The 27,491-nt window shown below is 55.3% G+C and overlaps 1 protein-coding gene and 1 long non-coding RNA gene across 9 annotated transcripts in view; both read left to right on the forward strand.

Annotated features, from left to right (window-relative positions):
- The window catches only part of Evc2 (EvC ciliary complex subunit 2), a 97,948-nt gene that overhangs the window by 9,067 nt on the left and 61,390 nt on the right, over positions 1-27,491 (forward strand). For 7 of the 8 annotated variants that reach the window (XM_078021009.1, XM_078021010.1, XM_078021011.1 and 4 more), the window contains 8 exons: positions 210-264; positions 3,390-3,553; positions 3,888-3,956; positions 5,804-5,990; positions 8,645-8,754; positions 12,892-12,945; positions 20,915-21,049; positions 24,017-24,156. In XM_078021009.1, the coding sequence (XP_077877135.1) occupies positions 210-264; positions 3,390-3,553; positions 3,888-3,956; positions 5,804-5,990; positions 8,645-8,754; positions 12,892-12,945; positions 20,915-21,049; positions 24,017-24,156 (914 nt within the window). Of the gene's footprint in view, positions 1-209; positions 265-999; positions 1,021-3,389; positions 3,554-3,887; positions 3,957-5,803; positions 5,991-8,644; positions 8,755-12,891; positions 12,946-20,914; positions 21,050-24,016; positions 24,157-27,491 lie in introns of those variants that run through there. The other variant, XM_078021015.1, reaches the window with a different exon arrangement.
- Positions 24,163-27,151, forward strand: LOC144366604 (uncharacterized). Its single transcript, XR_013425677.1, has 2 exons — positions 24,163-26,614; positions 26,717-27,151. It is a non-coding gene; the product is annotated as an uncharacterized LOC144366604 (long non-coding RNA).

Consider the following 27,491-nt stretch of genomic DNA (forward strand, 5'->3'; position numbering starts at 1 on the left):
ATTCCAACACAGATCTGTCTGTGACATTTCATCCACACCGTGCTGTCCCCTAGACAGCTCCCAGAAGTGCAGTGTGTCTGGGCAGGTGCTTCCAGACTTGGAAGAGAGGTGCCGCTCCTCTCCAGGGAGCTGTTCAGGAAAGTGACTGTGGCCCGCTCCCTAGGAGTGTGCTCCTCAGCTCACAACTCTGGGCCTGTCGTGTGTTTTAGGGCCTGTTCTGTAGGACGTGGCTGCACGTGGAGCGCTCTCATCTGAAGATGGCAGGTGAGTTTTGCTTTGGGTGGTTTCTCATTGTTTTGACCCTGATTGGCAGCACCCAGAGCCCACCCTCATCTGTGTCACCCTGTGGGTCCTCGCGATGTCCCCCCACCTGGGCAAACAGGTTGTTCCCTGAACTCACAGAACAAAACACAGAGAGCCTGCCTGAGTGGTATTGAGGACACAGTGCTGAATCAGGGCAGGCCGGGCTGTCTGGATGCCACCTGCAGGAGCCTGCTGAGGGAAACAGCATGCTGAGTGCCAGGCTCTTGGTGACCTGTGCTGCTGTGACAGCTTCAGAAGCTGCTCGTCCCTGTTAAACCACACTGTTCTCTGGAGGCCAGGAGCCACACTCCATTCCCCGGGCTGAAGTGGAGGGTGGATAGGGCCGCGCCCTGGGGGGATCTGGGCAGGGTCTGCCTCTGGTGGCACCTGCAGCCCACTCCTGGAGTTCTTCAGATAGAGGCCCTTCCCACCTCTTCAAAGCCAGCTGGGTGGCCACGTTACCCCCTCCCCTCAAGTCTCCCCTGGGCTCTTTCTTAGGACCCCTGGGTTGACATTCAGTGCCCACCTGGACGACCCAGCTCTCACCCCTTCACAGGGCCCTCAGTGTACTCCCTCTGCGCAGTCCCTGCTACCTGAGATGAGGACCCGAGTATCGTTGGGGCCAATATCCAGTCCATCACACCTCTGTCCGCGAGAGGAAACTCATCTTCCTGTAACTGAACCTGGCCCCAGGGACGAGGTCCCCATGGGACCCAGGTGCTGCCCAGCTGCTGTCCTCTGGCGGGCATCCTTCTCCGAGCGGCCTTTCCAGGCGGTGGCAGGCCTGGGATCCGAGCCCCGTGGCTGGCCTTGCAGAGTGAAGAGCTTTCCTCCACTGTCCTCGTGTAAATTCAGGGAAACCAGTGGGCTCAGTTGGTCATGTGTGTCCCAGAGCCTGTCACTGAGGCCAGGTTGGAGTTCTCTGGGCTCTCTGCCTAACTGTGGCATCCTGAGACCCAGACAGGTGGGACGCAGGTGGCCCCCGCTCCGGAGACCCAGCAGGATTCCCACTGACTAGAGAGGGCCTTCCTGAGGGGGGCTCCCGAGGACGGGAGGAGCCAGTGGGACACAAACAGGTGCCCAGAGATGAGTCCTGAGACTCATGTAGGTCCTTTATGTCCAGTATAAGATTTTACGTCCAGTGGGTGTGCGGGCGAGCCGAGGCCCTGAGCCCAAGGGGCTGGGGTCTGGAGAGAGCACTGAGCCCACTTGATTCCCCAGACCTTTCTGGCCAACTCAGCGGCCGGCCTGGGAAAGAGCCCGGTGGTTCTGTGGCCAGGGCTGTCGGGTCCCGGTGCCAGCTTCTCAGTGTGAAGAGTTGTGCAGTGGGGACCCTGATCCTCACGGCAGCTTCGCGAACCAAATCCACCAGACATTGTCCAAGGAAAAAGAGACCTTGATTTTATCTAGGGCCCATCCCACATCTTTTTTTTTTTCAATTTAAAAATTTTTCCCTACCTACATTTTGAAATTCTGTAGGTTTAAAGCGCACTATTAAAGACCTTGCTGTGGACCCAGTGAGAATGAGCCAGGATGGGTGCGTCTGCAGGCTCCCTGCAGTTGTGTTTGGACAGAGATGGATGTTAAAGGAAGCACAGCTGCACAGTCTGGGTCGTCGTGAAAGTACAGATTCCTGCCAGGCGTGGTGGGCACTCCTGTAGTGCCCGCTACTTGGGAGGCTGAGGCAGGAGGATCACTTGCGTCAGCCTGGGCAGCACAGTGTGACTTGTCTCCACACTGCCTAGTCAGTCAGTCTGTCTGTCTTTCTACCTGCCCATCTAGTTAAATTTCTAACTTCAAGCATGTGACCTGTGGTGGCTCAATGGCTCCCAAGGCACCCCGCCCCATGGGGGTCTTAACCACATCCCGGGTGAGAAGGACCAAGCTCAGAGAACTCTGCTCCCCTGGCCAGAGTCCCACAGCCCACTAGCAGCCAAGCAGCACCTGCTCAGTGGGACTCCTGAACCCAGCTCAGGTGATGAAAGAGTCATTTCTATGCACACAATGCTCATAAACTCTCAGAATATTTCAAGGTGGAGCAGATTCTCGAGGGAGTCATCCTGTGTTGGTTGGCTCAGCCAGTGCTGGTGTCCAGCCTGTGCCTGGCCTCCTGATGATGGCCACCAGAGCTTGTGCTGCAGTCGGTGGAGGCTCGGGGGGTTCCTCTGAGGCGGGAGTTACTCTGTCTTCTTGAGAGTTAACATCTTGGTCTATTTTTGCATGGCTGCAATCAAGTGCCTGAGGTTGGGTACTTGGATCAAGAAGTTTATTTGGCTCACGGTTTTGGAGGCTCAAAGTCCAAAAGGGGACAGCCCATCTGGTGGGCCTCTGATGAGGGCTTCTAGGCTACACAGCACAGCGATGTGATGGCCTGGCAGGGGTGTACCTGACAACGTTTCATAGCAAAACAGAAAGCCAGAGACCAGAGGGACTGGGCTCCCTTTATAAGGAGTGACTGGCTCTGGCAGGAGGAATCCACTCCTGGGAGACCTCACCTGCTCCTTGAGACCAGCACTGGTCCCTTCTGAGGAGGTCATGACCGGTCGCCCCTACCTCGGCCTCACCTTTTGAAGTTCCCACCACCTTTCAGTGCTGGGGGCCATGTATCTAGCACATGAGCCTTTGGGGGCAAAGCACAGTGACCAGAGCAGTTAAGGAAACAGGCACAGAGAGGCTAGGTGACTTGCCCAAGGGCTCACAGCTGAAGAGTGGCAGAGCCAGGACTGGAACCCAGGACTATCTTATTCCACGGTGAGAATCACCCAGGGAGTGTCCATAGTCCAGTGGTTCTGATTTGTGGCCAGGGCCCGGGATTGTACACTGCTGCACAGGGCCCAGGTAAGGAGACTATGCTCACAAACACCCCTCCCAAGCCCTGGGCTTCCCATGATCCTGCCCCGCTTTTCTGGCGAAGAGCGTGAGTCACCCATCCATCCCCTCTTCCATCCACTCACTCATGAGCACAGCCCCTCACCCAGGGTCCCCTTCCGAGTGCCCTCCACACACCGTGAGGTCCCTCTCAGAGTTTAACTGCTGTCTTTACTGCCTTTTGCTCCCGTCCTGCCGCGCTTGGCTGTCTTGCATAGAAGTCCCACTTGGAATGAAACCCAACAGGAACACTGATGTCCCCAGCCCAGTCCCGACCTCGGCAGCCTCCCCAGGGCTGTGGACTCATTCCTTATTTGCCTTCGCACCTTCCTGGCCCAAGAGGAACCTCTTTAAAAGAGAGTCTGCTGCAACGCCCCACCTGGTGAGTAACGAGGCAGCACCTCCTCACGAATGTCAGCGGGTGGAAGGACCCTTCTGGGCTGACTGTCACAGGCTTTGTTCCTCCAGCAAAGTGCTCCCTCTCTCTCCCTAAATGTGACCGTCACTGGGACAGCCCAGTTATCTCTCCCCGGTGCTCTTCCTGTGCACGACAGAGGATTCACACCAGGGGGAGGTTTGCACCTGCTCCCTGGGTGGCGGCAGCTGCGAAGTAATCCCTCTATCCTCCTTTAAAAAGTCTACCATCGCGTGCTTTTATTAAATTGTGTGGCGTGGAATAGTCTTCACTTTCAAACAATTTCTTTCTTTTATTTTAGTATGGAGATATTTCAAGACAAGTTCAAGGGACTTCAGAGAATGGAGTAATTTTTCAGAAATGTGCACTGGTGAGTCTCCACGAGTCACTTATGCTTGAAGTGGACTTTTCCCAGGTTACTTGGTAGAGTCGGCCCACGGGCTGTAAATCGTGGGCTTTTCCGCTCTTGTCTGGACCCACGGTGATGCTGTAGACAGCAGGGGTTTGATCCCTAGATGGCAGTGCTGAGACTGAGGGTGGGTGGGAACACTTAAATTTTTGTTTATAAAAATAACAGTGATCAGGGCTGGAGCTGGGGCTCAGTGGAAGCGCACTTGCCTGGCATGTGAGAGGCACTGGGTTCGATTCTCAGCACCACATATAAATAAATAAAATAAAGGTCTGTCAAGAACTAAAAAAAAAAAAAAATAACAGTGATCATTTAGAATAGGGAAGAAATATATATTTATATTCAGATTACAAAAATATGGTTCTTGATAGTTTCAAAAATTTGCTTACTGTTTTAGGTCTTCCATCTTACTAACCCCGGTAGACAGTTTTACACCAGCCTGAGTTGGGCCCCAGGAGCACCCTCGGCTCAGGGATTGCTGAAGGGCTCAGAAGGCAGTGGAGCCCTGCTGCTCCCAGATGTGCTGTATTGCAGAGAAAGCAATGAGGCGAATGGGGAGCCCTGGAAGACCAGGCAGGTGCTTCTGGTGTCCTTGTGCGGTGCCGTGGTGTGGCCCAGTCACCCGGGAGGCCAGCAACGTGTGTGGCAACATCTACAGAGTCTGGCCAAGAGCGAGGCTCACTGGAGACCAGCTTCCAGAGTTTTCCTCAGGGCTCAGTCAGGCATGGGCCCTTGCAAGACTGACCTCTATGCTCAGTCCTCTGCCCCCTGGAGGCCACACTGCCACTGTGTGGCCCATGGCACCCACCACGGATCACATTGTTGACCTCCATGAGCAGGTGTGGTCCCAGGCCCCAGGTGTAAAACCTCCTTATCAGGCAGGATATTCCAGGAGCCTGAGAGGTTATCTCCCTCAAGCAGGTCAAAGGCGAGCCCTCTGGATCGTGCAGGGTTTGGACAGCCCAGGCCTGCGGGCTCCTGCTCACTGCACTGCCCTCACGGGGCCCTCAGCCACCTGGCTGACCTTCCTGGGTGCACTCAGTGCAGTGTGTTCTCACATTCCTTCTAGAGGTGTTTTCTAACATGCACAGGTGTGTGTGTGTGTGTGTGTGTGTGTGTGTGTGTGTGAGAGAGAGAGAGAGAGAGAGAGAGAGAGAGAGAGAGAGAGAGAGAGCGCGCCTGTGTGCATGCAGGTACACGTACGTGGTGGAATACTAAACACGCATTTCTGAACCTTGTTTGTCACTCAGCTCGGGACATACATTGCTTCCTTCCCTTCAGCTCCCGCATCTATTTCAGCAGGGCTGGGCAGAGGGGGTGCAGGGTGGTGGAAGATAAGGCTAGAGGGCAGCAGGGCACGGTTGTCGAGTCCACCAGCCACATGGGCCATGGACATATCCTACAGCAGGCAGAACGTGGATGGAGAAGACTGACCAGGACACAGATGACCAGCTCAGGTCTTTCCTGGGAGACCAAATAGCCATTCTGCCTGGGCTCTGAGCTGGGGAGCATCTTTAGAATAACTCAGTACAAAGAGCTGTCGCTTGCTCTTTTGAGTGCCTCTCCCCAGCCTGACCTTGGGGTAGTGTTCCTTCCAGGACACTTAGCAGGATGACTTCCTTGCACTTCAGGGTCCTAACTCCTTTGCAGTTGTCTCTAGGCCACAGCTTGACAGTGTGGGTCAACACCCTCTGGGGCTTGGAAACCAGAGGAGCCTGGTAAATCCTCAGGGTCCCCGTGAGACCTGACGTGCAGAGGTCAGGCTGGTCCTGAGCCACGGGCCCTCCCTTCCTCTCCTCCTGTCCCAGGTGTCGGGGCAGAGCGAACCACAGACGATGCTCATTCACCTGTTCGTGAACAATACCAAGACGCCCTCGTCAGCCAACCTCTCAGAACTGCTCGTGCTGGATGACATCACAGGCCTCACCCTCAGGGAGTCGGTCGGGAACAAGACCCAGGATGGATTCCAGGCTTTCAGAAAGAAGTTTCTGCAAGGTGATGGCAGAATCCTGTGTTGTTTTAAAAAAAATTACAAATTCAATTTGAATTTTGAAAAATTTCAGCCAGTGATGCAGTCCAATGACTCTGGTGCCCCCATCACCTGATGACCAAAATTGCCATCACTCAGAAAGGCAGAGGTTTGTGTGCGCTGGGCAAGGTGGGAGGATGTTGTCATTGGCCTTGGAAGCACATTCATGAGATGTCCAGGTTGCTCCAGCGGGTTCACGGTGTTTGGCATGTTCCCCTGGGACGCTGCTGAATGGCTGTTTTGCTTGGGGTGCTGCTGTCTGGGCTGGCTGTCAGGGGCCCGTTCCTGAGGGAGCTGGCATTGGTTGATGAAGCAGGTTCTTTTTTCTGGTACCAGAGATTGAACTCAGGGTTACTCAACCACTGAGCCACATCCCCAGTCCTTTTTGTATTTTATTTAGAGACAGGGTCTCACTGAGTTGCTTAGCGCCTTGCTCTTGCTGAGACTGACTTTGAACTTGCAATCCTCTTGCCTCAGCCTCTGAGCTGCAGGGATTACGGGCATGCACCACCATGCCCAGTTCTTTTTTTGTAAAATATTTTTTTTTAGTTGTCAATGGGCCTTTATTTATTTATATGCAGTGCTGAGAATCGAACCCAGTGCCTCAAACATGCAAGGCAAGCATTCTACCATTGAGCTACAACCCCAGCCCACCCAGAATCTTTCTTAATACAGTCTTGTTGACAGAATCTACTAGTGGAGCTGATTCAAAAGTTGTGACTTCTTTGCTGGCTCTGGTTTCATTGATGTCCTAAAAGTGACCCCTAGGGTTTTCCATCCTTCAAAGATATAAAAACAAGTCCCCCAGTTCTTAAGCTCGTGTTCAGAGAATGGCGCATGGGGCCGCAAGCAGAGCACAGACAGCCCTGGGTTTGCTCCACTGAGCCAGGCATTGTCCTGAGATCCCCACATTTCCCATGCCTCCTTGTGGACTGAGTGGAGGAGATCCTGTGGCCTGGACTCCGCCTGTAAGGGGAAGATGCGGGCTCCTGCAGAGCCCTCCCCAGCCCACCACACCTCCGGCCCTGTCTTCCATTTCCCCTTGTCTTTCCTTGTCCATGCTCTTCCAGACAAACCTGCCACCGACTCCAGCTCCCACACTGCCCAGGCTTCCCACCTGAGAGCTCTCCTGTTCTGACTCTGAATGCACACGTCTCCTCTATCCTTTGGGGCTTGGTCCTGGGGTGACCTTTTCCAGGAAGTATGACCTGATCCCCTACTCCAAAGCCATCCTCCTGCCCCCAGACCCTGCAGGGACCCACCTGTCCCTCTCTTCACTGCTGGGAGCCCTGGCCACTGCAAGCGCTTTCCTCACCTGAGCCCATCTCATCTGCTCTGGGGATGCCTCCTGCCCATCTCCTCATCCTTGCACTGAGCAGGACACGAGGTCAAGGTCATGGTGAGGCTGAGGAAGCTAATCCCTGAAAAACTCCAGGATGGCCAGGCCGTGGGATGTGCCTGGTGTTGGTGGGCATCTCGTGCTGTTCTGTTCTTGTTAGGTTCTTCTTGTGGCTCTGAAGCCCATGTCCAGACTCTGCCCAGCACCCTGCATTCCCTCCGGTCAGCATGTTGATAGCGCTTACTGTGAAGTCCGCTGTGCCAGGGAAGGTGGCAGTGATTTTCAACTTAGGGGACAGGCAACTTTGTTTTTCTCAAAGAATAATTAGATGATGATAAAATCAAATGACCAGCAGATTTGAGTCCTCTGATACTCTGACCTCATGATGATGATGATGAGTAGTGGTAGTATGTGCTGCTTTTCTTTTATGAAAGCCAGCATCATTTAGGGACAAGATAGTGTCCACTCATCATTCCTACACAGATCAGTCTCAGTTTCTCCTCAGTGTTGCAGAAAATAACCTGTTCCCTAGCCACCGGCCTCCAGGGACTTGGGGATGAGCCAGGCCAAGGTCTGGGAGTGCATGGAGAGTGTAACTGGCTATGCCAGGCAGGGTCAGGCCAGGACAGCCATTTCTGGACAATGTTTGTGGTGGTCTTCTCCCTTTATCACCTGTCTTCATAAGTCTCTCATCCTTATGTAAAAGTAAAATGAACCTGTTGAAGATTTTAAAAACAACAAAAGCCCGAGGTTCCTAGGATCAGTGCTCAATTCCTCCTTTTTCACACTGTTTTGAGGTCGCCCGGAACTGGGAAGCAAGCACGCTGTGTTAGGGCCGAGCTCCAGTCCTGTTGGGCATGAAGGCGAAGGCGGAGGGTAGGCTTAGGTGGGAAGAGTGCCCCTCGGTGTGGAGGAGCCCGGGCGCTCCTGAGGGCAGAAGGCTGCCGCCAGTGGGTGGGGACTGCACTCCCACGCTCACGGGAAAGATGAGGTGCAGCGCGAGGGAGAAAGGGGTGCAGGCCGTGTCGTGGGTGGGGCGCACCGGCTCATGGCTGGGAGTCCAGGAGCAAGGGAGGCTAGCCCATGCCCAGCGGACCACTCCCAGACCGCCCCACCCGTGGAGCCCACAGACCCAGTTGCTGAGCACGACAGTGCGTTGTGTGGGGGGTGTAGGGGGTGCCTGCGAAGGGCGTGGCCTGCTATGGGCGTGGCCTGGTGGGCGTGGTTGCCTAGGGGGCGTGGCCGGCACCTCCCTGATGCCCGGTTTCTTTGTCCTTGCAGTTGGAGACTCCTACTGGGTGACCTACACGGCCTGGCTGGACTCGGAAGCTGTGGGGACCGGAGAGAGGCTGACCCTTCCTGCCCAGCTCACCTTTCAGAGCTCCTCACCGGTATCTCCTCTGTTACTTGGCTTTCTGTCTTGTCACTGGTGGGAGGTTTTAGGAACACTGACACGAAGGGCACAGATCAGTAGTGCCTGCCTGCCTGCTCTCAGTGGCACCTCACCCAGGGCAGTGGCTTCTGGTCAGTAACCTCCTGTCTCTTGGGCCAGTCACCTAGTGCCTCACCCAGGCTCACCCTAAGGGTGTGCCGTCAGTGGTATGCAGCTTGAACTGCTCTTGACTCTTCACATTGTGGGCACTTCCCCAGTGGGTGCCCTCGGTGTGAGTCTGCCAAACCCAGCACCAACCGAATGGCTTCCAGAGAAAACCACACGTTGATGCAGGTCCTGGAGGCCGCGAGCTTGAGAACAGGGGCTGGTGGGTGGCTCCTCCTGAGGCCTCGCTTCCAGGTTGCAGAGGGCTTCCTCCCTGTGTCCTCACATGGTGGTTGTCCTTCTGTTTATGTCTGTCTTCTTAGGAGGATACCAGGCCACCCTAAAGGTGGCCCACAGTCCATCCTAATGACTTCATTTTACTTTGAAGCCCCCGTAACATTCTGAGTCACCTCCTGAGGCACTAAGGCTTAGGACCTCTGTATCTGCATTTCGGGGCGTGATTCAGCCCGTAACACCATTATCCTTGGTCTCTCCTTTGCTCACTCCCCATTTTGTGGATCCGCTTGTGCAGTGAGCACCCTGGTTGGAAGTCCTGGGCCACACTGTGCACCCTGGTACAAGCTGGAGGAGGCATGGCCTTGCTCTCAGGGAGCTTAGGATGCTTTGGCTCCTTCTGCCATTTTATTGTGATTTTAGTCCCTGGATAAAGTCCCTTTTCATAGATGTGGAAAATGTGCTTTAGAGTGCTACTGTGACAGCCCCAGGTCACTGATGGGGGGGGGGCTGCAGCCACTGGCAACTTCCGGGAGTTCCTACATCCCTGAGGCCATAGAGCCTGGGCAGCATTTCTGCTGCAACAGGAAAATGAAAAAAAAAAAAAGAAAGAAAAGAAAAGCTGCAGATAAAATTGGACAAGATGAAAGATGCTGGAGGATAAAGACCAGAAGCGAGAAAACCGTGAGGCTGTCGGAACAGATCCATCCGTCAGGAAGTAATTAGGTACAAAGTCAAAAAATAGGACACAGAGAGATAAGAAATAAGGCTCAGATGGCCCAGAAGGAATGCCATCAACAATTTCAGAGGATAGGAACAAGTCAGCTAACATAAAAATTTAAGACAAAAGAGTCAGACACTCAAAATAAAATGACACTGGACTCTTCCTTGTCCTCTGGCAGGAAAATCAGGACCTCGAGCCAGGGCCGCAGTGTAGCCTTAGGCTTCCTGTGCACCTGGCACGGGGCTGGGGCAGCAGAGGTGCGGGTACTGAGTCTGAGTGACTGTCCCTGCCCTGCCACACCCTGCTGTGCTCCTGTCTGTACTGCTTGTCCTTGTCTGTGACGTTCACTCTGCCCCTTGTCTCCTGCTTCTACTAGCATGTCAGCTCCATGAGCCCAGGGACTCCTCTGTCCTCATCTTAGCTGTGTCCAGTGCCAGAAAGAACCCTACACAGAGCAGGCGAATGAACAGATCAATGAGCTAATGAATCTTGGGCATTTTTTTTTTAACTTCCCTGAGCCTCAGATTTTTCATCTGTAGGAGGAAATCATTGAATCAATGTCTGCAGTCTTTGTGTGTGTGTGTGTGTGTGTGTGTGTGTGTGTGCGTGTGTGTTGGGTTGCAGTTTCCTCCCTTTCTGAGCCTTTAAGGCACGAGGCAGTTCTGTGGACAGTCAGGGCAGAAAGCACACTTACCTGCCCGCCAGAAGATTCCAGAGCTCCAAGCTTCACGAGCTGAGTTCCGGGCTCCCTCCTGCTGCTGTCTTGAGCTCTTAGCCTCAGACCTGTTCTGGAAGTGCAGTGTAGAAGGTGCTTGGTCAGTGTTTGTTGAGTGAATAGTGCTGGAAGTCGGCAAGGTCCCCGTCCCTTGTTCTCAGCTTGTTCCACTGGGTGGACTTGAGAGTCTGGGTGACTCCTGGGCTTTCCTAAATGCTATGGAGAGTCAGTGTGTCTTTGGGACTGAAAATGATCAGATCCTGAGTCTGAGTGAGACTTACGTGAGCTCCCCATGAGGGTCACTCTGCCTGTCCAGCACCACCTCCGGTGCCTCGGGGCTGCAGCCACTGTGCCAGCTGCGTGCTCACTCAGACTCAGACACTCAGTGGGACTTCACCAGGCTTCAGTTTCTTCATCTGAAAGATGAGAGCAGTGGGAAGATTCCCCAAGTCTCGTCTATTTCCGCCACTTTAGAATCATCTGGGAGCAACAGAGGAGAGAATGAAAATAATCTCCACTTCCTGAGAGCCTGCTGGGTGCCAGGCATGTGTGACCCTCAGAGCAAGGGGAGAAGCGTCAGAAATGCTTTGTCAAACGTACACACTTGCACACGGGTGCATACACACACACACACACACACACACACACACACACACACACACCCCAAATCCAAGTGGGTTAGGTCACTGATCTAGACGAAGGCAGATCAGGAAGGAGAAAGTTAGGTCAGTGTGTCATGTAAACGTCACGGCCACTTTGGAAAGCCATCGCTTCAGTCCCCTGGCCCGTGTCTTCTGACTTGTGCTAAGGTTCAAAACATCTTTCCCAGCCTTGAGTTTACGCAGTAAGCCAGGGGTTAGGGTCTGAATCCGAGCTCCACGGCACAGGGACACTCCTGTTTGCCTAGGCCTGTGTGTCAGGGAGCACAGGAGGCAGGGGTGCTGTGGGGGACGAGAGCAGGGCAGAAAGCTCCAGGTGCTGCCTTCCAAATTTAGCCTTAGCTGTCCAGCTCAGGGGACCTGAAACCCACAGAGCATCATAAATGCACCAGAGCAGCGGCTGCTCAAGCAGAAAGGGCAGGGTGATCGCCCTCTAGTTGTCCCTTCTTTTAAGACTCATATTTAAATTTGTTTCTAAGCCCCTAGAAAATGAGCCATGGTAGTTGGTTTCTTTCAAAGCCTCTGACAGGTTGCCTGCTGCCCGAGCTGGACCTGGCATGCTGCATGCCTCCTGGGCTGTTGTCACAGTGGGGGCCCACGGGCCAGGGGGTTTTCTGCCTTGGAGCACAGGTCAGGTTAGAGAGCAGTGTCCCTGATGACCGCTGCACAGTGCGCATGGCTCACGGGACTTCAAGCTCCAGGCCCAAGGTGACGTGCCGGGATTCCACAGGGGAGCACTGCTCATCCCCGACCCCCAAATCCAAAATGCTGACAAACTGGTTGAGCACCCACATGACACCGCAAATGCCGAATTCCGTACCTGACCTCAGGGCACGGGTTCTGGTCAAATGCAGTTGCACTTTGTGTTGTACAGAGTTCCTCTCTGGTGTGTGCGGAAAGCGTCTGCGGAACTTAACTGGAGTTTGCATTTATCCTGGGTCTCAGCCCCAAGAGGGTTCTTCATGAACATGCAGATATTCCTAATATGAAAACACTCTGAAATACTTCTCACTCAAGCACTTCGGATCGGGGACGCTCACCCTGTCTTCCCACCACCGCTCTCTCCACTCCCCCCACCTCCCCACTGAGCCCTGCTGGGCTGTGCCTTGCCCCTGCTGGGCATGGAGCTGTGCTCTGGCCTGTGCCCTTCCAGCTGTGGGGGGTCCTGCCTCCACCCCGCAGGCCTGTCCCGTGGTGGGTTTTCTTGGGTGCCCCATGGCTGCAGAGGGTGTGGACACTCACCCTTCATGGGTCTGGTGTCTTCTCAACAGAGGGACATTGAAGCCATTAGGTGGGCCCACAGGGTGTGTCACCGTGAGAGGTGACCCTAGGCAGAGAGTGGGTGGTCTCCCCTGGACACACATCTGGCAGCCTTGGGCCCACCCCTCTCTGGGAGGCCTGGCCCCCACCTGTGTTTCCCACACGCCGTGCTGCGGGCTCTCCTGGGTCTAGGAACCTGGTGCTGGGTTTGCGCGTGAGCGTTTGGTGGAGAAAGCAGGATCCAAAATCACAGACTTCCCAGCAAGGGACTGCAGGACCCCGCGGGCTCCTCCTTGCCCAGCTGTCGGCCGGGTGCCTGGTGGGCAGAACATGACACCAGTGCCACCCTGCGGACCAGACTCCGGGAGCAGTGACCAGAGTGTTTTTTTTCTTTTCCAGAACAGGACACAGCTGAAAGCCCTTCTTACCATAACAGCAGAAGAGAAGGTAACGGTAAGAGACACGTGACCCATGTCCCTCACAGCCACGGTGTCGGCCTCTGGCCTGTCCTGGGAGCCAGGGGAGGAACCAGCTGTGGGCCTCACAGCCCAGATGGGGTGGAGGCTGGGGACTGTGTGGTGTTGCGGCTCCTCCGAGTGGCCATGGCTGTCTGGCTGGCCTCCCCAGGTGACACCCCAAGGGGCAGCCGCCATCTGGACAGGCCAAGGTGCCACCTGTCCCCCTGTGCTGCCCCTAATCCTGGTCTCACGTTGCCACCAGCTGCTGGTGACTTCCCGCATCGTCCCAGAGCCCTGTGGTTGGCAGCTGGCTCCTGCCTCTGCTGATCACCACCCTCACTGTCCCGTTTCCGTTCATCATTTTGGTGGCTTCCGGGGCACACATCCATGTGTTCATAGAGCACTGTGTCCTGAAGCGTGTCAGAGCTCTCCAGAGGGAAAAAACGGACGGACGCGTGTAGGTGTTACAGGAGGGGATTCGTTAGAGAGCTTGACTCGGGATCGTGGAGGCAGAGAAACCTCACGGCAGGCCGTCAGCGAGCGGAGACCCTGGCGTGCTGGTAGCATGACACGGTCCAGATCTGAAGGGTCAGGACCAAGGAAACCCATGCATGGCATGCGTCTCAGTCCAAGGCCCCACGTCCCGGGACCCAGGACTGCTGGTCCTCTCAATCCAGGCCCAGAGATCCAGAGTTCTTATGTCCAGGAGAAGAGGGGTGTGTGTGTGCCCCCCGTATTCTTTCTCTGACTGGGACGCAGGAGGGTGGATGGTGCCTGCCCTCACTGAGGGTGGGTCTTCCCTCCTGGATCCACTCAGAGCTGCCCCCAATCACCCTCACAGTCACATTCCAAAACAGTGCTGCCCTGGGTGTCCTTATCCCACCGAGGTCACCTACCTGACCCCCCACCCTCTCCAGTAGCACTTCCTGAGTGTCTGCTGGTGCCAGCTGTCCTAAGCAACTGACAGACACCGACTCCCATCATCTTCACCACCATCTTGGGAGATGGGTTCTGGCTTGAAATCACCCCATTGCCCAGCCAGGGAAACTCGGGTCAGGTGATTGCCCAGGGTCCCACGGTTGGAGCGTTGTGGTCCCCAGGCCACCTCCAGGCCTGATGCTCTCTCGTGGGACTCGCAGGACTTACGGAGTCATACAGGGCTACAGGTGATTCCAGGGCAGGACCCAAAGCAAGAGGAGCAGAGGGGAGAGGCGGAGGGGGTGGAGCAAACCAGCCACAAGCCACCAAGACCACCGCACGGGGCGGCGTGGGGTGCACGTGGGGCGTGGCATCCACTAGGGAAGCTTGAGGGTCTCGCTGGCAGGGTGTCGGGGGCTGGCCACGTGGCACCTTCTGCCCGGCAAGTACCAGGATTCCAGGCTCCTGCAGGAAAACAGGGTTGGGCACAAACCCCCTTGTTTGTGGGGCATTTGAGAGCAGAGCCATGCTCACCAGTGAGTGGTGGGAGGCCGTGTCCCCAGAGGCCAGGACCCCACCAGCCCATGTCCCCAGAGGTCAGCCACGGCCCAGCCCCTCAGGCAGCCCTTTGAGGCTAGCAGTGTTGGAAATTTAACCCTTCTGCATGGCCAGTGGGTGGAGGTCAACAGTCAAAGCCAGGTAGGTCACCGGGCAGCAGGCCACATCACCTGCTAGTGAGCTGGAGCCCTGTGCAGACGAGATGGAGAGTGAGACGAGCCCACAGTCTAGTGGGCCTCAGGGACACTGGTGACCATTTCTCCTTGTTGGCTGTGAGCTCCTGTGTCCCCAGTGCCTTACCTTGCTGGTGGCATTGAATAGGTCAGCATCCTTTGATTGAGCTGACTGTCGCCAGTGGTGGTCGCCGCTCTGGGGAGAGGGCTGGCTGCTGCGTGGCTGCATCCACTTCACGGCTGTCCTTGCTTCGTGCCCAGCCCTCTGGGAGGATGGCGCTGAGCCCTCCCAGGGCCTACGGCTGCCTTTCTGAGGAAGCAGGAGCAGTGCCCCTCTGGGGTGCAGCCTGCCCTGCCCAGGTGCCCGCAGGCTGGGGGCCACGTTCAAGCAGTACCCTATTGATGTGAGGAATACAGAGATGGCACCCTACATTGCTGTGGGCACAGCGGGCACTCAGACCAGAAGGCCTGGCCTCGAGTCCCTGTCCCTCCACTGACTGTGGTCTTAGGAGGGTGGCTTACCTCAGTCGTAAATGAGAGTGATCCTTGGACCCACCTCCTGGGTGGTTGTCAAGGCAGGTGTATGGCAGGTGGGCACCCCGTGCAGGGCCTGGCAGTTCACAGTGCTCAGCACACACCTGCAGGGGGTGTCGGTACTGTTGACGTATGACATGACTCCGACAGCCTTGCCAGGTGATCTGCGATGGCTGAGAATGTGTGCCGCTTCCCAGGGCCCCAGGCTCAGGTGCCCACACGGTGCTAGAGAGTGGGTCTGGCCCAGTGCAAGATCTTAAGTAGCAATGGAGTCTGGGGCCATCTGGGGACTCAACCTCTTCACGCCACTGTCCCCACATCACACTGAGACATTAAATGAAAAACAAAAAAGACCAAACGGTGCACAGTTATGATTGAATTTCTGAGTTTATGACTTGAGTATAAATTGTCCTGTGGGTCCCAACAGGGGAGGAGAGCTCTGGCTGGGTAGACTGGCAGGCTTCCTGGAGGAGGTGAGGCTTAAAGACGGAGGGATATTCTGAAGTGTGGAGCTGAAGGTTGATTTCAGGGTTAAGCCCAGGCCAACTGCTGGTTGGATGGAACCAGAGTCCACTGGGGAGACACCCAGGGCAGGGCCCTTGGAAACCAGGTGTGCCCCACAGGGCTGCCTGGAACCTGCAGAGACGCTGAGCTTACACTAGGAAGCTGCAAGTGCATGAAAAGGAGCCCAGGGAGGCCGGCAGCTCCCCTGGAGTCTTCATCAGGCAGGTGAAAAACACAGTAAAGACAGGAAGTTGCTCTTCCTGCAACATGCGGAGGACCCTCCATCTCCTTGATCTCCTGACGTGAAAACCGACACATCACTCAAGGAAAAGGAGGCCTCAGGAATTTCTTTCCATTTTGTCAAGATGTTGTCTGACCCTGTCTTCCTCCAGGGTGAGTAGTCTTTGAGGGAAAAGGACTATCACACTGTGCCCTACCTGGGGGGCAGGGCTCGGATACCAAGAGCCCTCACCTGTGCCCTGTCTCCCTGACATGCAGGTGAAGGTGCCAGCACCTGACCAGGCACCAGAGACCCAGACGCAGTGTTCTGCTGCAAGGATCTCAGGTCCAATCGAGACGTTTACAGCAGTTGCTATGGTACCCAGAATCATCCACTGCGAGTCCAATAATAATTCCCATGAGACTTTGTGGGCAATGTGATGAAGTCAAGGTTCGCCTGAAAATCTGAGTTCACGAGGCTGGATGGGAAGATTTTGAAAAGCAAGAGTAACATGGGAAAATATACCCTATCAGACCTTAAAAATACCACAGAACTACAGTAACGCTGTGGGTAGCACTGAGGATGAGAAAGGTCTAGTGTGTGCAGTAGAATGGCATTCTAAATCATAGGGAGAATGCCATGTGTAAATTTTGGGGAAATGACTAGATCTTTTGGAAGAAAAACAAAAATCAATTTCCTAATGAGATTAAAGTCTAAATAGCTAAAATTATTGTAAAAAGTAAATATGAGCTAATATTATGTGGTCTAAAGAAAACCATGGATTTGCGTATATAAATAGTTGGAAATAATTGAAAACTTGACATTTAAAAAGAGCACTAAAAAAGATTAATGAGAAACTTGGGAAAGAATTTGTAGTGTATGCAAAAGACAAATGATTTATGTCTTTTGCATATGTCAGAGCCACTACTTACTACCTCGTAACCTGGGCCATTTAGTTAACTTATTTAGACCTTGGTATCGTGCTTTATGAAATTGGAATTAAAATAGCATACACATCATAGTATTGTGAGGATCAAACGGATTAAAATATGTAAAGCCATGGAATCACTGAGCTACAATGTGGTGGTGGTCATGGTGATGATGGTGGTGGTCATGGTGATGGTGATGATGGTGGTGGTCATGGTGATGATGGTGGTGGTCATGGTGATGGTGATGATGGTGGTGGTCATGGTGATGATGGTGGTGGTCATGGTGATGGTGATGATGGTGGTGGTCATGGTGATGGTGATGATGGTGGTGGTCATGGTGATGATGGTGGTGGTCATGGTGATGATGGTGGTGGTCATGGTGATGGTGATGATGGTGGTGGTCATGGTGATGATAGTGATGGTGGTAGTTGTCATGGTGGCAGAGATGATGGAGATGGTGATGGTAATGGTGATGATGATGGTGAGGATAATGGTGGTAGTGATGAATGTTGATGGTTGTCTCTGACAACTTTTCATCCCTGGGACCAAAATATTTGACAAGAACGCCTTAGAGGAGGGAAAGTTTATTTTTGGCTCATGGTTTCAGAGCTTCAGTACATGGTTGACCGACTATAGCTCTAGGCTCGAATGAGACAGAGCATCATGGTGGAATGCCATGGCAGAGGAAGTCTACTCAGTTCACGACAGTCAGGAAACAGAGAGAAGGGGCAGGGGAGAGACAGAGGGAACTCCACTTTCCAGGGACAAAACTAAGCCCCAAAGGCCTGTCCCCAGTGACCCACTTCCTCCAGCCACACCACCCATGAATCCTTTCAGAATAGTAATCCCACAAGTGGATTAATCCACTGGTCAGATCTTTTCATCTGAACATCCCTGTATTATTGCACACATGGGCTTTTGGGGGCACCTCGTATCCACACCATAACAACAGTGGTGGTGAGCATGATGATGATGGTGGTGATTGGGTGGCCTCTTCTCCTTCCCAGAAAGCTGCATCTTGAGACCTAGCTCTTCTTTGTCCATCTTCATGGTGGAAGTTGTGGGCAGGGAAAGGACAGGGCCTAGTGTGATTTAGCACTGCAGATAGATGAATATGGTAGTTAAGGTGGTCTTACCCCAGGAGGCAGGCTCTGCCTACAAGATGTGCCTGTTGTTTGGTGTCAGAAGTAAAATTTGCAAGTGAGAAGACAGTAGGATCCACAGAGCCGCCCTGCTCTGTCGGTGTGGACGTGCATCCTGGCTGTATGCCACGTCCAGCCAGACCCCGCCTCGCTGAACTGCCTGGCACCTCTGTTCTTCCAGTTACCTCTGCCGGTCTCCTGGCCAAAGGAACGTGGGACCTCAGATTCGGATTGAGAAGGTGGAGGTGGAAGAGGAGAGAGGGTGACGGGGAGGGAGGAGAGGGGGTGTGGAGTGTGTGCACAGCACAGGACCTGCTGCCTGTGATTCTGGCCCAGTCCTTGTTTGTGGTTCTCACCAGTCAGTCAAGCAGCTTCTCCCCTGGACTAGGAGAGTGGGACTAGGAACTTCACAGCAACCTGGACGGTGGTTGGTGTGACCTGAGGGGAGAACATGGACACTGGTGGCCAGCAGAGCCCAACTGGCGTTTTCAGCCGAGGACATGAGTTACTGAATCTCTTTGCTCATCTGTTGGTCTGCTGGGCGTCTCTGCAGGATTGCTGGGCATTGAGTGCCAGGAGGTCAATCACACACTGGCTCCGTGTCCTGGGAGCCCTGGGGGACCTGTACGGCTCAGCCCCTTAGTCAGCAGGCTCTTGTTCTCTCAGGCTGGAGGCGGGAGTCTCAGACGTTGGCAGGGCCACGCTGCCTGGGAAGGTCCTGGAGAAGCAACCTTCCTCGTGCCCCCGGCTTCACGTGGCCCCGGAAGCCCTCAGCCTTCGCCTGCTCCCAGCTGCACACTGGCCTCTGCCTCTGTCTTCACAGGCCCATCTTCTCTGTGTGTCCTGTGTCTGTCCATCTCCTCTCCTATGAGGACATGGCCAGGGGACTCAGGGCCCACCCTAGTTCAACACAACCACATCTGGATCACATCTTCATAGAGCATACTTCCAAATAAGATCCCGCATAGATCCTGGGAGTTAGCACTTCAGCGTGGGCTCAGCTTTGACAGCAGATCAGCTCAGCCTGGCGCCTCGCCCGGACACCTTGTCTAGGCGGTCCACAGGGCCTGTGCCAGATCCTTCCCTCCTTCCTAAAGCTGTGAAACAGGCTGCCCCTTCTGCAAGAGCAGACCCCTTGGTAAGCTCAACCCCAGTGCCTTGGCCTCTTTAGAGACACTGGGGGGGGGGTCTCTTCTTTATCAATATTTTAATGTCACCTCCATGGAATACTATTCATGTTTATCCAGTTTAGTGACGTTTTTCTTGTCCAGTGGGTACACAATTAGGGCTCAGAGGGATACTCCAGCACAAATGTAGGAGACCCTGGGTTTCATTTTGGTGTTAGTCAAAGTCCTGATTTAGGAGGTCCAAGTGGGAGGCAGAGTGGCTGTCCTCCCTCTTGGTAGACGGCTGAGCCACGGGGCGGTGAGCCTGCCATTGTGCTTTGGTTCAGCTGCCCTCAGGGTCTAGGGGAACCCCTGCATGGGGCTCAGCATTGACAGCAGGATGGCTGGGGTGGCCTGGTCTGTTGAGAGGACTTGCCCTTGACTGTCACCTGCATGCGGCTGCAGGAATGAGGGGTGGGCTACTTGTCTGCTGGCTCCTGAGCTGTCAGTGTCCCTGTTGTCTGCAGCTGTTTTGAATGAGACTTGTCCTCCTGGGTTGGCTTCTCTGGAGCAGTTGCTGAGACAGAGGAGGGCTCAGTGTATTTCCAGGTTGCAGAAAGGGTGGCCCCTGGGGCTGGGGGCTGCTCTCAGGCTGGCTTGCAGGGTCAGCCCGAGCTGGCGTCTGATTCCTTGGGTCTTAGGAGGGTTCCTCCTCTCGCCAGGCTGGTGAGCGTGGCTGGCTGTGACTAGGCTGGCTTCACAAACACATCCACAGTTGGTACTGAACACCTTCTTTCCTTCAGGAACTCTGTTCATGCCAAGCAGAGGGGCCTGCGTCCCCACCCCTGGGTGAGAACTGGGACGCTGCGTCTTACTGAGCCTCGCAGGCAGCCAGCATCTCACAAGCAGCCCCACTCCCTGCTGGGATTGGGCACCTCCTCGTGCCGCACCCAGGGGGCTCTTGGAAGCACGTGTGCTGTCTTCCTGGGGCTTTGCAGGGTGCATCTCCTCCACTTCTGATTTTGCTTTGTATCTTTGTGGTCATTATAGACCTGTAGGTGATGCCCCCAGTGAGGGGGATAAGGAGGAGCCAGGACTGGGCAGAGGAGGAGGTGGGGTCGCCATCCTCAGCCAACCTGGTGGGGAAGCCCTGGAGCCTGTGTGGCCATCAGGGTGTCCCTCGTCGGGTGGCAGTTGCTGGCCGTCACGCCCTACTGTGCTCTGCTGCTAGGTGCAGGCAGTTCTGGAAAGACTGTGACATCAAGTGAGGTGGCTCTCTGCCGCTGATTCTGACCTCGAAGCCAGGGGCTGTCTACTGCCTGCATACCCGCAGCTTCACACCAAGTCCCTCTTGACAGGCATCTGGGTGGTGCGGCTCCTTGTCTGCCAGTCATGCTGAGCCCTGGCGAGCTCCTGCCCAGATCGTGGAGTGGCAGGATGGCCTAGTGCCCACCCACCTCCTGTGGGAATGTCTGCTGCCCTGGGCATCCTCCCCCTCTCCTCGGTGTCCTGGCTACAACCCTGATGGGTGGACCTCCTGGGGTGAGGGTCTCAAGTGCACTGAGGTACTGGCCCCTGCAAGATTCTGCCCCTTACTGTTAGGAAATACCCAGGTCTCCAGTGCTGCCTGATGTTTGGTATGTGTTTGACTTTGGAAATGAACGTTCTTGAGTGGCGAGCCTTAACACCAGGAGGGACTCAAGCTCCAAGAGGGCCAGCAAGGACCCCAAGGCAACCAGCCAGGCCCTGGGAGAGCTGGTCCAAACCCAGTTGGCTCTCCTGACTCCCTGTGTGTTCTGCTGAGACTCTTGGTCATCTGCTGACCTTGGCAGATGGGAAGTGTGACCGCAGGTGACTCTCGCTCTCCCTGTTTCCTGCAGGTTCTACCCAACCATGGTCTCCATGCCGCGGCCTTCTTCACTGCCTTCCTGGTCTCCCTGGCACTGAGCTGGACGGTACTCTTCTTCTTTGCACGATACCAGTGTCTGCAGGGAGGCGTGCTGGCCAGACGCCGGGTGAGCTTCTTCCTGGGGCAGTGGATTGGTGGTGGGACGAGGTTCATGCCGAGCTGGTGGCCCCCATGCGCACCAGATGGGAGCCGGCTGAGATCTGTGGGTGTCTCACCCCCGGCTCCTCCAGACACTGACCGTGCGTCCTGGACTGCCTCCTCACCACTAATGCTTTTAAAACCCTCCCTGAGTGATTCATTTAAAAAATTATTTTCGTTTTATTTTTAATTGACAGAATGGTCCTATGAGTTCATGGGGTCAGCGTGGTATTTGGATGTCTGTGGAGAGTGTGCAGTGATCAGATCAGGGTCCTGAGCACATCACTGCCTCACACACGCAACATTTATTTGTGGGGAAAACATTGAAAATCCTGTCCGTCCTCTGTTTTGTCTGTGCGGTCGCCTGCAGCCTCTGGCTGTGCAGTTAGCAGCAGACCCCGTCCACCGGCAGCGCTGCCCGAGCTCCCTCTGCCTCTATCCCATCAGCCTCTAAGGCTCCCGCACGTGAGGGAGGGCATGTGGCACATGTCCTCCTGTGCCTGGCTCATGTCACTCAGCGTGACGTCCTCCTGGTCACCCAGGTTGTGACAGGACATCATCTGCTGATGCTGAACTCTGTTCCATCGTGGGCGTGTGCCACCTTTCCTTCCTCTCTTCACCCCTCGTGGTCACTTAGGCTGGTTCTGTCTTTGGCTCCTTGGTTGGTTTCCACCAGTGGCTGGGCTCAGGGCCCTGCAGTCCAGCACCCACTGCGGGCAGGTGTGTCCTCGCCACCCACTTCAGGCCCTGGTCCACACTGCCTGCTGGTGGCCTTGGTGCTTGCTGTCGTCCTTGGGGGAGCCCAGGCTCCTGGCTGGCTTCCTGCCCCTTCCCTGCACTCTCTGCTCTGCCGCTCCTTGGGACACACGTCCTGGGAGGCCGAACTCCTGCGCCCACGCTTCATCTGCCCAGTGCTCCGTGCTGTTCCCTGGCAGTCTGCCCCCAGGCACCCGCTTCCCCTGCCAGTTATCGCTGGTCACTTCCTGGAGGTGAGGGGCTCTCTGGGCTCCCCCTGCCTTCACTGGACACCACCCAGCGCTCGTCACAGTCCCGTAGCCTGGCCGCACCCCTCCGTCTCTTGGTCTGGGCTCCATAGCACATCCTGGGGCCGGGATTTAGGGTTTACATGGAAGTGATCCCCATGGGGTGAGGGAGGGGGAAGGTGGGAAGCAGCTACGCGGGGAGGGGGGAGGGGGGAGGGCGGGGGACATGGCACCAGCTGACTCCTGCCCAGGGCACGAGGCAGCCCAGGGTGCTCATCCCCAAGTCCCACCAGTGACTGTTTGGGGCCAGGAGGCAAGGAGAAAGGATGACACTGTGCCCTGGCATGGGATCTGAAGGCCAGCAGGATCCTCCAGGGAAGAGTCATGTGTCGGCTGGTGGCGCTTGTCTGGTGGCCACTGCAGGGTCGGGGAGGGGTTTAGCGGGGCCAGGTGGTGTCTGTGTGGCCCTTGCCTGGGTGGAACCTGTGCTTGAGGCACCCCTCCAGGGCCCAAGGGGTGAGTGAGCACTTGGCCAGTTTATGGGTGGACAGACAGGAAGGAAAACCAGGTGGCGGGGGTGGGAGGGCACCCCCTGGGCTCTGGGTTGGTTTGTGCAGGGCCATCGAGGGCTGGAGCCGCTGTGACTCAGCGCCACCCCTAGCTGCAGCCCCTGGGAAGGAACGTCTGCCATCCCCCTCCTCCTCTGTGTGGGAAACTGAGATCCGTGAGTCTGGACAGCGGCAGGTGGCCCAGCGCCGGCCAGGACCCAGTGTCTGGAGACCTGTCTTCCTGGAGGTAGAAGTCCTGTCCAGCCGAGGGGGCCTGCTGTCTTTCTGCCTCCGTCTCCTGGAGGAGAGGCGCCATCACAAAGCGAGGCTGGCCTCTGTCTCCTGGTGGCAGAAGTGAGGAGGAAGGCGGCCCACGTAATGGCACCTCGTGTCACAGGCCCAGCTCTACCTGCCGAGGGGAGCGGATGTGCCGTGCTGTGCCTGAGCGCAGCTGCGGGCGGAGAGCAGAGAGGTGAAGTCTGAAGGCCCTGCAGCACTCACCCAGCACCACGCAGTGGAGTCTCTTCACGTTTTCTTTTTCTTTTTTTTAAAAAAACATTTATTTTTGAGTTGTATTTGGACACAATACCTTTATTTTATTCATATATTTTTATGTGGTGCTGAGGATCGAACCCAGGGTCTCACACATGCCAGGCGAGTGCTCTACCGCTGAGCCACAGCCCCAGCCTTCTTCACGTTTTCTTTATGTATCTGCCAGTGGTGGTAACCAAGGAGACAATGTGCTGTAACACGGGGGTGCCTTTCCAGTGGAGCAGCCTGGGACTCGGGCTGCCTGGCTCCTTTGAGCTGTGTGGCCATCATGTGCTGTTCACTACTCTGAACCTCAGTTTCCTTATCTGTCGAGTGGGGCACTGAGTGTTGTGTCATCACACGTGCCAGGCTCCCAGAATGATGTCAGCTAGAGCTGCTGCCCGTTTCTGTGGAATTAACGACCCTGGGGACAAAACAATATCTCCTCTGTCCCATCAGCGTTGGGGTTAGTGATGTCTACTGTCACTTCCACCTCAATTCCATGTTCTAATGAGAAACGTGCCAGAACCGTGTCGCGGGGTCCTACTGCCAGGTGTGGGTCCCCCCCCTGGCGATGGTGGTGAGGGTGGTACAACACCGGCACAGATCTCTGTGGGTCCCCAAGGCCTTCCCAGCTCTGCTGTGCCGTAGGCGCACAGCCCTCGGGAGCAGGCCGTCGGAATCATGATCCCACTTCTCCACTGAGCAGTGGAGGCTCCAGGAAGAGCAGCGCTTGCCCGAGTTCACCTGCCCAGGGTGGCCAGGCCAGCCCTGTCCCCTGCCTGCCGACCGCCAGCCTTCCCTGCTGACTTCCCGTCGTGTGGAGGTCCTGCGGAGGCCCACTAAGTTGCTGCGTCTGCCTTTCTCCTGAAGGTTCAGCGAGCCGAGAGCAAGTTGGAGCCCTCGCCTTTCACCTCGGCGGGCGGAGTGAACGAGGACCTTTCCCTCAACGACCAGATGGTGGACATCCTGACTTCCGAGGACCCCGGGAGCATGCTGCAGGCCTTAGAGGAGTAAGGATCCCGAATCCCATTCTGCTTCCATCCAGGCCGAGAGCGTCTGAGCTGCGGGGAGGGGAGGAAACAGGCGTCTGCCACTCGCTCAGTCACGCATCACTCGGTCGTCACCACCCCATGTTGTGAGCGAGACGTGCTGTTAACATGGACCAGTCGTGCTTGCGTCTTTCTGTGACGGCAGGATTTATTGAATAGCAGTGAGCTCACAGGTACACTGCTTCCACCAGTGGCCACTCAGCCCGTGCTCGTGGGTCAGCTGACAGCCACAAGCCTGGCAATCACAGTTTCTATCCTCTACTCCTGATCACTTCTGTGTCTGACCCTCAAGTCACACTGCACACTGTACAACGTGTGTGTGTTCATATGTAGGCTTTTGTATTTACAGAAAGGGTGAAGGCGGCCTCGGGGTTACAGGATGTGTTCTCCCGAGCAAGGGCGGAGAGCAGATATGGATGCAGAGAGTCACTGTAGGTGAGCCGTTCTATAGATGGTCCAGGTGAGGGTCCAGACTGATGGCAGTTTCAGTGTCATCTTGGAGTGGGCCATGTGTGACATCAAGTCTGGAAAAGCTGCACTGAGCTGAGGCCCAGGGACAGAGAATCAGAATTTTGACATTGAGGTGCTTTTTTCTGGACCAGGCTCGTGACAAGGCTATAGGTCAGGGTGCCCTTGTGTCCAGCCTGGGGTGCTCCTCCTCTGATGGGTCTCAGATGAGGGGCTGCTTCCTTTGCTGGTCTGGTGTGTGGCTCACTGGTCTGGGTTTTGTGGTGTAGGTTTGAAGCTGTGTGCTTCTGACTTATTTCGACAGGTCCACAGGTGGCCCTCTTTATTAGCACAGTTACATTTTTATTAGTTTATGCCTGTGGCTGTGCTAAGCAGAGGGTGGTGGTTGACTTGCATAAACAAGGTGCAGAGATACTCAGAATGGCCAACTACTGCTTTATGAAGTGGAGCAGCATGGGGTCAGGCACAGCCTGGAAACCGCTCTCCTGTTCACAGCGGAGGCACTCAGAGCAAGGCACGGCCTGCTCTCCACATGAAAACGCTGCTCGCACTGCACACTAGACTCGGCGTTCAGGAGAAGAGACTGTGAGGCACAGTCAGAGGCAAGCCCCCCCCCCCCACGGTGGGTAAGACAGACACAAATAGGACTGACCCAGGGTTTGCTAAGGGGAACTCAGGCTGGCCGAGTGCGGAAGGGGAAGTAGTTACCTCTCGGAGAGCCGTAGAAATGCTTCCCAGAGAAGCTGACGGTGCAGCACATTCTTGAGGCTGGAGTAGAAGCTCTCCAATGGGCTAATCAGGGAAGGGCATTTCAGGCACAGGGGAGACAGGACAGGTGAGGACGGGAAGTGAGCAAATGTGACTGGGGAGGTGTCGGAGGGAGAGTGTGCCTGGGGTGGGAAGTGGGGCCTGAGGACAGAGGTAGAGAAGAGGCATCTGGAGAGGGAGGCCAGAGCAGGGCTGCAGTGGCAGCTGGAGGGAACTCATTCTCTGTAGTTAAGGAAGGCTTAGGCTGTACTTCCTGGTACGTAGAACACCTTGTGGATTCTGGTGTAAGAACTTGACAGACCCTGTTCATGGAATCCCCACAGCCACCCTGTGAAGCAGGTATTGCTTCTACCATCTCTCAGATGAGCACCTGAGAGAGGCTCAGTAACTTCCCCAAGGACACCTTTGGGTGGAGGCTCGGGCCCAGGAAACATGCAGGATACCGGCAGGTGGCCGAAGAAGTGAGATGCAGTGGGGCAGTAGACCCAGCCAACCCCCTGAGTCCTTCCATGGGCCTTTTAGATATATATGCAGCCCAGACAAAGAAGGCACATTATTAGGTAACCAGCAGGAAGGTAAGTGGGCACCTGCTCACAGGCAGATGTTCACGCCCCCGAGTGCCTGCACTGTGTCAGGGTGTTCACACCCCCGAGTGCCTGCACTGTGTCAGGTGTTCACGTCCCCGAGTGCCTGCACTGTGTCAGGGGTTCATTCCCCCGAGTACCTGCGCTGTGTCAGGTGTTCACGCCCCCAAGTGCCTGCACTGTGTCAGGTGTTCACGCCCCCGAGTGCCTGCACTGTGTCAGGTGTTCACGTCCCCGAGTGCCTGCACTGTGTCAGGGGTTCATTCCCCCGAGTACCTGCGCTGTGTCAGGTGTTCACGCCCCCAAGTGCCTGCACTGTGTCAGGTGTTCACGCCCCCGAGTGCCTGCACTGTGTCAGGGTGTTCACGCCCTCGAGTGCCTGCACTGCATCAGGGTGTTCACGCCCCCAGTGCCTGCACTGCGTCAGGGTGTTCACGCCCCCGAGTGCCTGCACTGTGTCAGGGTGTTCACGCCCCCAGTGCCTGCACTGTGTCAGGGTGTTCACGCCCTCGAGTGCCTTCACTGTATCAGGTGTTCACGCCCCCGAGTGCCTGCACTGTGTCAGGTGTTCACGCCCCCGAGTGCCTGCACTGTGTCAGGTGTTCACGCCCCCAAGTGCCTGCACTGTGTCAGGTGTTCACACCCCCGAGTGCCTGCACTGTGTCAGATGTTCACACCCCCTAGTGCCTGCACTGTGTCAGGTGTTCATGCCCCCGAGTGCCTGCACTGCATCAGGGTGTTCACGCCCTCGAGTGCCTGCACTGTGTAAGGGTGTTCACGCCCCCGAGTGCCTACACTGCATCAGGGTATTCATGACTTTGGCCACACACTAAAAACAGCCTCCTGGAGCCTTGGCCAGGGAGCTTAACCATAGCCATCTTGGCCTCCCCAAAGGCCACTAGTAAATAATAGGGTCAAGTTTTCAACCCAGACTAGCTCCCTGGCCCAGGCTCTTAGGGTGCTACACTGCCCAGGATTTCTCCTGGCCACACTCATGGGTCACAGCCACATAGCTGACTGTCACTAGATCAGGTTTATCAACTGGAGCTTTTGAGATGACTTCTTTGTATGTTCTCTTTTTTAAGTCACTCAGTTGTATGTCAGAATTCTTAAATCTTATTGTTTATTTCCTTGAACATAGTCAGCATGATTCATTTAAAATTTCTGAGAAGTTCATTATTATACACTCATTTTCTCTTATCTGTTTTCCTCTTAGTGTTTGTACATATTGTCTTTTCTCCTCATGTGCCTGAGTATTTTTAATCATGTAGCAGACATTATACGTGAGAATTGAGGTGATAATTTGAGGACTAGGATGATATTGTTCTTGTAGGCAGCTAGGGTGTGCCTACAGATTACCTTAATCCAATCAAGATTACTACTAGTCAGGGCTTCATTTCCTCCGTGTTGGATTTCATTTTGTTATATCTGACTTTTTTTTTCCCTTTCTTGTGACACTGCTCTTCATTACTAATA

The sequence above is a fragment of the Ictidomys tridecemlineatus genome, chromosome 9 (assembly GCF_052094955.1).
Source record: "Ictidomys tridecemlineatus isolate mIctTri1 chromosome 9, mIctTri1.hap1, whole genome shotgun sequence".
NCBI lineage: Eukaryota > Metazoa > Chordata > Mammalia > Rodentia > Sciuridae > Ictidomys > Ictidomys tridecemlineatus.